Source organism: Anarrhichthys ocellatus, unplaced genomic scaffold, assembly GCF_004355925.1.
Source record: "Anarrhichthys ocellatus isolate YVR2014 unplaced genomic scaffold, GSC_Weel_1.0 scaffold16, whole genome shotgun sequence".
Taxonomy (NCBI): Eukaryota; Metazoa; Chordata; class Actinopteri; order Perciformes; family Anarhichadidae; genus Anarrhichthys; species Anarrhichthys ocellatus.
In genome coordinates, this window is record NW_022280046.1 from 4,102,517 (window position 1) to 4,115,185 (window position 12,669).

At 42.0% G+C, this 12,669-nt stretch overlaps 1 protein-coding gene across 1 annotated transcript; it reads left to right on the plus strand.

The window, feature by feature from the left end:
* The first annotated feature begins 161 nt into the window (after positions 1–161).
* On the plus strand, positions 162–12,529 carry skor2 (SKI family transcriptional corepressor 2). The gene is made up of 9 exons (XM_031855788.1): positions 162–330; positions 2,403–4,402; positions 5,123–5,186; positions 5,870–5,947; positions 8,395–8,460; positions 8,608–8,706; positions 8,917–8,984; positions 10,244–10,307; positions 10,780–12,529. Exons 2-8 carry the CDS (start codon positions 2,429–2,431, stop codon positions 10,298–10,300), a joined length of 2,406 nt encoding a protein of 801 aa, XP_031711648.1. The 5' UTR covers positions 162–330; positions 2,403–2,428; the 3' UTR covers positions 10,301–10,307; positions 10,780–12,529.
* Positions 12,530–12,669: the final 140 nt, after the last annotated feature.

Here is a 12,669-nt window from a genome sequence, read left to right on the forward strand (position 1 = left end):
GAGAGAGAGAGAGAGAGAGAGAGAGAGAGAGAGAGAGAGAGAGAGAGTGGGTGGGGGAGAGGGAGAGAGGCGGATTAGGACGGCGCGTGGTGTCTCTGAAAAGCGAATAAAACCGGCGCGAGCGTCGCAGTTTACTCACATCTCACGAGCAGCCCACTCGACAGTCGGTACCGATCCCACGTGTTTCTTCGGATACAACTCAGTGAGACCTGGTCGTTCGTGAGATAAAAATGAGTTTTTTAAAGCTGTGTAGGATAAATCGATTTCTCTCGTGACGGGGATATTTTTTGACTCGGTGGCCGTTTTAAGGAGTATTCTCGGGAGTCAGAGGTGAGGACTGCTCCATCATTTCGGCTGTAAAGTTGGTTAAAATGTTGGTAAAGATGGAAGCTAGATACTTAACGAATACTGCGAGGGACAGAACACAGGCTTTAAAATTATTTATTTTTTTTTAAAGAAAATGCTTGAGAAGATGTGTGTGGATTTTTCACATTCCGTTGCATTAATTATTACCATTATTATTATTACCATCGCATGTTAATAGATGAACAAACCTCTGCCTTTAATACTGTTCCATCGATAAACATGATGCCTGACTGACGCGTTAATAAAGGCCTGTTACTTTGGTAGAGATCAAACTTGTCTCGGGCTGAACTGGAATTGTAAACATTTAAATAGCTTTTATATTTTGTGTAGTTTGAAGCCAAACTCTGAACTCATGAGTTGGAATGTAAATGTCTTAATAGGTGCTTTGCCTCCTGCGTACTGCTCCTTATCCGGCAAACAGTTTGCTGTTCGGCCCACACAATTCCAGCTATATTAGTGCGCTGCTATAAATTGTTCCAGTTCAATCGGGAACCTTATGTTTTAATAAAAACACCTTGTGATCCCGTTCTGTGTTTTGCTATTATAGTAATGTTTTCTTGAATATAATGTGCAAATAAGTGGTTGTAAACGTATCAGCAATTTATTTGTTAAAGCAACATTTTGTGAAATGATTGAACAAAACTGAAAACGTTTCTCTCGCCATTTTTTCTGAAGTTTTCTTTATTCATAAAGCATACCACAAATGCGCTGCGATGCACTAGTTTAATTGAGCTGTAAGCAAGAGTTCTTAAATACATACATTTCAGAAGTTGTCATCTTTATGAAATACTAAAACCCATTTTCAAGTAATATCTATTTTACACCACTTTTTTACTATGAAAATTGTGCTTTTTATTCTACATTCAAAACATTAAAATGTATTAAAATAACACCACAATTCATTTTGATATAACCCAGCACATGGTTCCACTTAATCTTTCTCTTTACAGTAGCTACATTTCCTGCCATTTTTGTGGTATTGCTTTTTAAAATACATCTTAATAAATTGAAAGATTTAAAACATCTGAAGGAATACAGTATTTAGCCAGTGTGTCACCTGAATGTGCTACCACATTAAAGTGCCATAACCAATTTTTTTAATGGGAAAATGAAGGTTGATATAGTTGCCAAAAAACTGCCTCCTAGACTGCCTTAAAATTCAGTCTGTGCCTGTTTGCCTTTAAATATCACTGGGGGTCAATGATGAACTATTTAGGTTTCACTGTTTTCTAAAGGATATTTAAATATGTCAAATTTAAACATTAATTTTTGCCAATATGTTTGGGTGGAAATGTGAATAATATTGTACTTTTATTGTAACCGTTATGTTAGAAGAGTGTGTTATCCTCTTTCACAGTTTGTTCAGTGGCCAACTACTGTCGAAAACATACACACAAACACTCATTACTTCAGAGCTGTGAATTGAAAGCTGTAAAATAATACAAAGGCTATATTTATGTGGAAAATAAATATATTTTTCTGATGTTCCTTATTTGATTTCTTTTTAAATGCAGAGGAACTACTTCAGAAAAAAACGGTTGTAAAACCAAACACTTTACTTAGTATAACAGAGAAATGTTGATTCAGTTCCTCAATTTAGTTTATCATTTTTCTGTGGCCACAATTATTTTGTAAGAGTAGTTTAGATGCCAAATCTATTATCTAATATTTCAAAGTGATGTTGAAGCACTTCTAAATTTAGCAAGTACCAGAAATAAAAAAGGTATTGTTCTGTAAATTGTTTAACAGATACATTTAATTTAAATACAATTAATTTAGAATATCTTTCAGTATTTCAATGTGCACTTTTATTTTTATTTTAAAATTGTTTTTTTTTTTTACAAATTCCACACATCATCATATAATTTCTGGTCACACCTACGTGGTAGAACTATTATATATTATAGTTCATGATCTACATATTTCATATTATTTGTAATACAGAGAGACAGGACATGTGTGTGTAAACAATTTTTTGAAGGTAAAAAAAAAATGAACAGATGTGGATCTTTCTTTCTTCCTTTCTTTTTATGCAGGTCGTACAAACAGTTTTCCTCCAAGTATGGACAAGACCCATCTTTCGAGCACTAATGACATCATAATGACGAGCTCAACAGGCCCCTACCAGCAGGAAGCCCGGACACCACCCAGACCTGCCCATCTCCACTCCTCATCTTCTTCCTTATCCTCTCCCTCTCCGTCCTCTTCCTCCTCACCCCTCAAGCCAAACCAGGTCGGCCAGGTCATCCTATACGGCGTTCCCATTGTATCGCTGGTCATTGATCACAATGAGAGACTTTGCCTGGCGCAGATTTCCAACACACTCCTCAAGAACTACAGTTATAATGAGATTCATAATCGTCGCGTGGCACTGGGCATCACCTGTGTCCAGTGCACTCCGGTTCAGTTGGAGATTCTTCGTCGGGCCGGTGCCATGCCCATCTCGTCGCGCCGCTGTGGCATGATCACCAAGCGTGAAGCCGAGCGCCTCTGCAAGTCCTTCCTGGGAGAGAACGCACCGCCCAAACTGCCTGACAACTTTGCCTTTGACGTGACACACGAGTGCGCCTGGGGCTCCCGCGGTAACTTCATCCCAGCACGCTACAACAGCTCCAGGGCCAAGTGCATCAAGTGCTCTTTGTGCAACATGTACTTCTCCCCAAATAAGTTCATTTTCCATTCCCACCGCACACCAGACGCCAAGTACACCCAGCCCGACGCTGCCAACTTCAACTCCTGGCGACGACACCTCAAACTCTCTGACAAAATCCCGGCTGATGAGTTAGCCTTCGCATGGGAAGACGTCAAGGCTATGTTCAACGGAGGCAGCCGGAAGAGAGCGCTGCCCTCTTCGTCCCATTGTTCCTCCATGGGTTCTATGAAGTCTCTCCATGGTTCAGGAGTGCCTCACATGATGGGACCTGATCTGGTTGCTCAGAAAAGAGCCCGCTTCGAGGACGACGATGACATGGATGGGGGCGGTCTGTCTCCCCGTAAGGCACCACGTAGCTACCCTGTCATCCCTGTCCCAAGCAAAGGCTTCGGCATGCTACAGAAGTTCCCTCCCACGTCGCTCTTCCCCTCGCCTTATCCCTTCCCGGCATTCGGTCTCTGCCAGCAGAAAAAAGATGACAGTGATGTTTCAGGTGGCCAGAAAGGAACGGGGTTGTCGGGTCTCTTATGGCCTGGCCGCAAAGACACCTTTTATCCTCCTTTCTGTATGTTTTGGCCACCAAGGGCAGCAGGAGGGATCCCTGTCCCCACCTACCTCCAGCCTCAACCCAACGCCCTCTCCTCCCTGGCAGACAACCCGTCTCTCAGACAGGCCTTTTTGGATCTCTCAGACCCCAGCGAGCCTGGAACTGTAGCTGGCAGCGGCAACAGTGTCAGCGCAACCATGGCCCCCGGCAGCGGGACTACAACAACCAGATCCGGGCTGTTTGACCCAGAGTGTACAACAGTAGCCCCTGACCTTCGCCCCGTGACGTCAGAGGGCTGGCTCAAACTCCTGGACACGCCCGCCCTCCAAACCAGGAAGCCGAGCTACGGCTCGGCCTTCCGACCCGTCGTTAAGGATGCCGAGAGCATCGCCAAGCTCCACAGCAACGGCGGAGCAGTCGCTGGGACAACAGATGAGGACTTTGTCGTGGTCGCCAGGTCAGACCGCCACCAGCGGCTCTCGCCCAGCAGCAGCTGCAGTTACGGAAGTGACAGTGGAGGAGATGGAGAGGCGGAGGGAATGGAAAGCGAGGAGGAGGGGGAGGTGGACGTGGAGTCGTCGAAGCAAGAGGACGAGGATGAGGAAGGGACCTTCGCAAACAGGCCGCCGCAGGCCCAGACCAACCTGTACCTCCCCGCATTGAGTGAGGAGAGGGGGAAGGAGAGAGGGAGTGGCGCTGTGTACACCAGCACCTCCCCTCCCTCCTCCTCGGACCCCACCCAGCAGGAGCCCTCCAGCCTGCCTGCCTCCCCGACTGCGAGCCTGCCTCTCTCCAGCTCCACCCCGCCTCACCGACAGGACCCGGCTTACAAAAACGTAAATATCCCCCCAGGCCACTTTAGCTAATTATTATTTAAATGGTGCTGCAGTCAGGCAGTGATGTGATCTGCATAAGCAGATTGATAGGCTGGTTTCTCCCTGTAGAAATTGAAACAGTCACCCCACTCTGATCCTGGCTAATAGGCCCAGGTGTGGGTTGTTTAAATGGCCACGGTGTGTTTGTTCTCCCTTTGTCACCCCAGCCTGTTAGGGCAACTCTAATCTTTAACCTGTCGACTCCCACATTAACCAGGCCTCTGAGAGGGAGAAAGGAGGAGGGAGGTAGAATTATGAGGAGCATTTTAAACCAGAACAGAGCGAAATCATCCATTGAGTAACATGCCGCAAACACAGCTGACTGATTTCAAAGACGGAGGTGGAAGAAAAGGGTTTAACCATATATTCCTAATTGGATCATTACAAATGAATGCTACCATTGGCTGATAAAAAAGCAGAGCGCCAAACGGGGAGAATACATTTGCCAAGTGATGAGTTACACTTTAGACTCCAGATTAATAATAAAATAAAGCAGGTTATATATTTATTATAGAAGAACAAATGAAAACCCATGTTAATATAAACAATAACCACATCAAAGAATATACATTACAAAGTCATTACTATGTGTTTTGGACTTGTTGTTCTGCTTTGTTGTAATTGAACTATATGATGCATAACATGTATGTGGAATTCTGACTGACTGTATGTTGTTTTCAGGCTCACAAAAATAGAGACGAAGGACTACCAGCGTACGCAACCAAAGACAACTCCAGCATCTCTGGTGAGCACGAGACATTTTCATCTTCTGTTAGAAAATTACAATGAAATATCAAATCAGTTTTGTGCAATTCACCATGTTTAAACTCTAACATTGTATTCTCTTCAAAGCTAAAAAGAATCACGCACTATTAATAATTTGCAAAACCAAGATACAGTTTCTTTTTCATATATAGTCTGTGAAAAAAAGCACTTTGCTCGCTCTGCTGTTTGCACGGGTTGCCTGACATCGTTCACCCAACAGTTGTTTTACAATGTCTTGGTTCCATCAAATGTTTGAACAGGTTTTACACTGTTTCATCAAATAGCATTACCCAATCTATTCCAGCAAACTGTTACACACTATCTGTTCCATCAGACGTCTGAGTCAGTTGTATTATGGCGTCTTTGTTTCATTTAGTGTCTGAGTGAGTGGCTTTATAGTGCCTCCGTGTCCCTGCGACGCTCATATTCCTGTGACGTTCCATTTGCTCCTCTCATCTCCCACTCTGACCCTTTCGCTGAGGAAAATGCCTTCGTGTGTATGTGGTGCCGTGTGAGCACACCACCACAAATCACACAAAGGACACACACCATGCGCACACTTAGTTATCTCCATGTGTCCGGATAACCAGCTCAACCAATGGGCCTTACTGGAACTCTCTTCCAGTCTGTCTCACTGTCTGTCTCTGTTTCGTTTTCTCTCAGATGAAAACAAAGAGCAGAATAGTTTCTTTGTGCCGGAGAGTGAAACCTCGGCGCCCGAATACTGGAGGGAAAGCTCAGGTACGAATACTCGCTTGTGGTTTTTTTTTTTTTTTTGGTGGTTGCAGAGCAGCTGCAGGTGGTAAAACAACAATGCAATCAATGAAGACAATACTGTAAACAATGTAAATGACATTTTAAGTACTCTTAAAAGTATGATTATTAGAAAATCAGGGTTCATTTAATTTCAGCATTTGGCTTTACTCTCGTAACTAATCTGAATCTCACATCGCAGAGCAAATCTGCTCTCTTTATAAGACTTCAGATGGAATCATGATCAAACATTTGCATCAGGGAAATAAAAAAAAAAAACAATCAAGCTTGTGACTAAATGGAAGTTAGCAAATTAGAACTACAATTTTTAATAACATGTAGAGAGCAAGAAAAGAGAATATTTGCAGTCTGACATTTAAAAGGTATCAATATTGAGAGGTAAATGAAAGTAAGAAAACATGTGGCATCATAATGGCATCAAAAGCAACAGTCCCTGTTGTCATTCAGCACACACAGGATGGATGAAGATGCACCGTGTATAATACAGAACGCGTATTACAAACGTATAACCTAATATACATAAGTGTCAATGGCATTTCTTCTTATTAGACAAGTGAGACTCGCAGTGAGAGAAAGCTCCTCAGTCTTCAGCTTCATCCTCCTCATTCTCCTCCTCCTCCTCCTCCTGTCAGACGTGAGTTAAGGGAGTCATATAAATACACAGAGACGAAACAGCAGTGGAAAGCGGATTCTGCCGCCGCTCTGCCACGGCTGCTCTCTTAAGCGGCGTTGTCGCCGGGGCTGTTACTCTTAGGGGGGCCGTTATAGTTCAACAAGAAAACATCAGCTCAGAGATAAGCAGCCACGCTGGCAATCTCCATCCTAGACCCATATCCCCGCCGACATAATTGCCTTTTTTTCCCCTCCTCAGCGCAAAAAACCTTTTCCCGTTTGAAAAAGATCACAGCTTATTGCCTTTTTATATCTGTCAGGAAGACATTAAAAGTGCTTTATGACATCTGTGCCAACATTTATATCTATCCCCCCCTCCTCACTCCCTCAACCCCTACACACACACACACACACACCGTAATGATCCCTGCGCATAATGTATAATGTATTTCGAAAAATTACACGAAACAAATTAAATGAGACCACCTTTCCCCTGATTGCCAAACGTCTCCCTGGGCGGTGGGAAGCTCTACGTGATTAGAAGGCCTGATTCCTCTGAGTCCCCCCCCACCCCTCCACTGTCTTTAAACTCTCCCTCTGTTTCTAGGGAGAAAAAATAATCTAATTTTCCATTTATGTAATGCAAACCGCCTTGGCTTTGACTATTCACGGTTAATTGACTGTCAAACGAGGTTGTTATCCTCGGGCACTGTCTGCAAATTTGCTTGTCAAATGAGACAGAGAGAGGAGAGGAAAGGAGAGGAGGAGTGAGGAGAGGAGAGCTCTCTCTGCTCTAAATGAGAGAGAGAAGCATGGGGAGGCTTAAGGAGCCGGGGATATGAAATGACTGGGGGAGAATATACACATCGAGTTTGCTGGATCGCTTCATTTAAGGTGCACAATGCCTCATTGTCACAATTCAGACGTTAGTGCAAACACATTACATACATACATGCAAGAACAAAATAGGAACTTTTAAACGGCTAAATTCGAAAACAGCGTGTGATGAAGATGTTTGTTGAAAGAAAAAGCGGATGGAGGATGGTGAAGTTTTAAAGCAACAAGTAGATTGCCTACAGCAGTAAAAAAAAAAAAAAGCTTTAAAAAGTACACAGACATAATATACACACTGTGAAAGTCTGCATGACGATAATAATACCCTTTTACATTGACAACAATACACCAGCCAACAAATAACATTGCTGACATTATAATGTAAATGTGTGAGAGCGCGGTAACCTGCAAGCTTGCAATTTGTTTTAAGCAAATGAGTGGAGTGGCCTTTTAAACTTCCACTTTTCGGCACAGACCTTCACTTCAGCTCCACAAGCTACGACATCGATTGACTCTAGTTTCGTGTTCGTTTGTTTTCCTTAATAGAGAGCAATATGGTCTGACAGCATGAAGAGATTGAACCTCTCGAGCAGCGAGTGCAGTAAAGGTCTCCAGTTTACAGTGCCGTCAAATTGTTACCGCAGACTTGCACCGACATCTAGAGGACAAAGAGCGAATTGCAGCGCTCGCACGCTGACGGGGCCAGTGAGGGAGAGGCCGAGGCGATGCAGAAATAAAGAAACGATCCCTCAGGACCGATGGGCATTCAGTCCATGACCAGATTATGATTCTGTGACTCACACATGTGTTGCATATTCAATATACTGCCTGATGTTGTGTAAGAATAGGATGGAACAACAACAGCTATAGGTGCCACAGTGTAGCTGATGTACTGTAACTGTATGTCTGACATTAGGAATGGCATGTGTGGGACAACAGTCTGAAATGAAGTCTCTCCGTGTTTTCAGGTGATCGAAGCCAAGGTGCTACCTCTCCTGTGCCGCTAAAGAAGGATGTCGAGAACATGGAGAAAGGTAAATATTTTCAGCTTGTAGATAAAATATGCCCACTCCTCTCAGATGGATTGACCATACCGATACATGCATACATTTATAACAAACAGCCCCCTTTTCTCTTTCTCTCCCTCGTATTTTCATTTCTCCTCCTTCCTGCTCCTTCAGAGGAGCTCCAGAAGGTTCTGCTGGAGCAGATCGACTTCCGGAGGAGACTGGAGCAAGAGTTTCACGCTCTGAAGGGCACCTCACCATTTCCTGTCTTCCGTAAGTCACTTTTATTTTCTTTTTTTTAAACTCACCTGGCTTTCCTTTCTCATTCTCTGAAGGGTAACTTCTCCTTCGCTGTCTTTCTGACGAACTCTTCCATTTTCTCCTCTCTTTCCCCCTCCTTTCCTACCGTCTCCTTCATCCTTCATCGGCTGTATTATAATAACTGTGCTTTATCAGTTACTCAACTACTTACGCTAATTTCAGATAATTTCCAAGACCAGATGAAACGAGAGCTCGCCTACAGAGAGGAGATGGTTCAACAGTTACAGATGGTAAGATTACTAATGACACAATCAGTGCTGAACACTGATGGAAAATAAATATCATTGTTACGCCTTTAAACGACAAATGAAAAACTCTTTTATAGACACATGAATATAAAAAAGCCTCGCTGCTCGCTTTGAAAAACAATCATGGTGATGATTTTCAGAAGGAATATAATTAAGACTAATTATGAAGCGCTTTCCAGTAAAATATAGTTACACTATTTGAACAGGGAAAGAAGAACTTAAAAACACATGAGGAAATGTGACAATAACAAACCAATTAACACCACAACTACGGTGGACCGTAGACATAAATATGAAATCCTAAGCCATGTCTTGAGACTGCAACAGAAGTAGACGAAGATTAAATAAAGCCATCAATACAGGACTGAACCGGACGGCTCTCCCATTGCTTATTTGTCCATCAAAAGACGGAGCCAATCATCTAGTTTGTCTTTCACGGGTGAGAAGTTCCTCCGCAGTTGTCTGAGTGTTTCCGTCCACATCAATCAACCGGAGCAGCTGGCAGACAGGCTGACAGACAGTGTTTGCCTTTGCGTTCTGACACATGCAGCGGCACACGCTCGCGTGCACATGATGTCAAACACACAGCACGTATACACACACCCAAACACACACGAGAGCACGCTGCATTTGTGTACCCGCAAAGGCAGACGACCGAACAGGCATTCAAGCTCATTTATAAGGAAACGCACGTGCATACTAGTGCACATGCACGGAAAAAACGGATATTCAAAGTTGACTAATGTGTCTAGAACCAGCAGATGGATCCGTCTGAGAGTAATGATACATTCATTTCACACAGACATTCAAATGAACTCCAGCAACATTTTTGATTTATGTTGCTGCAGCAGGTTTTAGAATTTTGATGGAATATCGTACCCAAACATCTCAACAAGAATATTTTATTTTCCTATTCTAAATCATCAGTGTAATGGAAACTTCATGTTATTTACAGTAAGTTGCTTCTTTTCACAAACGATTTCTGAGATAAAATAATGTTATTAACCTTCAAATAATATTATTTTAAAACTAAAAAGCCATTTTGCAAGAAATTTCAGATGACAAGTCACAAAGGTCAAATGCTTATAGCGTTCTGTTGTGGCTTTTATTAGGTGACCAGTTATTTGGGGATGTTTAATATCAAGGTTTACGAGGCTATATGCAGATCATATACTGTACTGTATAATATGTATAAAGGAAAAAAATATAATCTAACATTTCTGACTTTTTCTTTCTTTCAGATTCCCTACGCAAACATCATCAGAAAAGAAAAGATCAGCTCCCATCTAAACAAATAGCTAAACGGTGAGTGCTTTTTAATTAATTTGACATTGCAGCTTATTAATGGAGAAATATCAACATGGTAGATGTCAGGTGAGGATATAAGCATTTCATCATTTATAACACAAAGCAGCTGCGAGTAAGTTCAGCAAAGTTTAATTGCCTTTGAAATAGTTCTAATAGTTTTTTGGAAGCTGCCACCATATTTAGCCTGAATTTGGTTTGTAGCCGTACCGGGGATAAACATAGACTATCTGCAAATTAAACTAGTTTTATTTGCCGTAAGGGGATAATTTAATGGCAAATGGTCAAATTAAATTATATTTTGTTTAACTTGCGGGACAATTAGTTATCCTGGTCCAGCAAACTTCAGCCATCTGATAGCTACAGCTTAACATAGCTTAACAACGTCCTCTGGACCCATTGCAACAGACTAAAACACTAAACCAGGACATGGCACTAATGTTGTGTTTGCATTCATTTATTGTCTTCACAGCCTGAACCCACAAACTCCCATGTGAGAGGAAGCAGCTGTCTGGATTTCTGTGAATACCCCAAGAAGAAGAAAACAAAAACACTCACATGAAAACCGACAGAGAAATATAGGAGAGAGAGACTCAAACAGAAAGGAAAATTACGTTATATGAAATATAAGTACTTTTTTAAGTTTTCCTTCAACAGTGTTTTTTCTGCCTCTGCAGTACAACCTCTGTTAATAGCCCTGCACTTAAACTCTGTCTGGTACAAACAGCATTTTGACCAGTTTCTACTGCCGTGCTGTAGCACACTGGCTTCCTCCCGGTTTCCTCTCCCCTGCGTCCAGTTTATTCCCCGAACTGAAATGGGCCAAAACTGTTGACTAATGGGGAAACAGAATGACTCCTCCTCTTTTCATCATTGCTGCTTTGGCAGTCAGACTCAAAGCTTTACCCAACCCGGACCAAAGCGACCACAACCTTTCTGGTCTTTTGTGAATTTTAGGGCTGTTGACGAGCACCAGGAAGGCAGCTGTAGACTTTGTCAGAAAACTCTTCTTTTCCGAGCTCTCAACAGATGAAGAGCAAGAGGAGAGAGTCATAGAGAGAGTAAGACTGGCCGTTATCGTCTATGACTCTGACTGCTGCCGGCCCAACTGTACATACACCACACTGTGGATGAGGACAGACTTCACACTGAGATTGTCGTGTGTTGTTATTGTTGTTGCCTTTGTTTCACCAAATGGGGTCCCTGAAGAGAAACCAACACACCAACCTTTATAGACTGGCAACAGGGATTCCCCTCATCATGTCCAGTCGTGTTTATTGACCAAAACAAACTCCCATGTGAACACAAATCAGCATTACCACCGTTTATATTGTGGAGGGTGTGAGTCATTACTGATGAGGATAGATGTTGGTGGGGACTTGATGCGCCCATGTTTAGTCTGTTAGATGACCCAACTTGAATATGCCATGAAGAACAAAATAATAGGGGAAAAGTACTGGTGTTTTAGGTTTTAAAGTATTAATACAGGGTGGTATCACAAAAAGGGCATAACTAATTTTACAGTGGCAGAACAGTTCAATAGTTTCAGTATTTGGGAGTGACCAAAACAAAAGGCTACGTGGTATTGTGTTCAATGTTGCTGCACTGATTATTTTTCACCTTTTTATTGATACAGGAGGAGAATCCTTTGGTCAAAGCCACCCTTAAGATACTTTTAGCCTCCACCCATATTTCTATCCTTCATCGCACATGCTTCACCTCCACCCAGAGGTGAAGGTGATATTGCCACCATCAGCTAGATATGTGGGATGTCTCCAGATGGTGAATCGACTAGTAAAGGCCAATTCTGTGTACTTGTTTGCTCTCCAAATGAGTCTCTGGTTCCGCAAGTGTGTCAGTGTTGTATATCTACTTGTAAATGATTTCACCTGACTGTATAAAATGTCGTAGTGAGAATACTGAACCTCACAGGCAGTCTATCTATATGTGTTTGTTTGTTTATTTATTTGAGTACCAGGGCCTAAGACCCTGATTGTGAAAATATTATTTATTATAATGTTAAAAGAAATAGACAGCAACATGTTGTTGATGACGACGATGATGATGGTGCAGTCAAGTGTATGTCAGAGAGAATTAAAATGAGAACTCACCCACCTTGTTTATAGAATGCAATGAATGAATGGATAAAGTTGTCATTTACTGAGAGAAATGGTATCATTATAAACTGTTAATGCAGATGTATTTAAATATGTTCTTGTAGTTTCTCTACTATTTATGTGTAAATTAAAAGTCTATACAATAACCAGCATGTGGTTTCCATGATTAGACATGACCACAACATAATCCGTTTGGTTATTTTATATATATATATATATATATATATATATATATATAAATATAT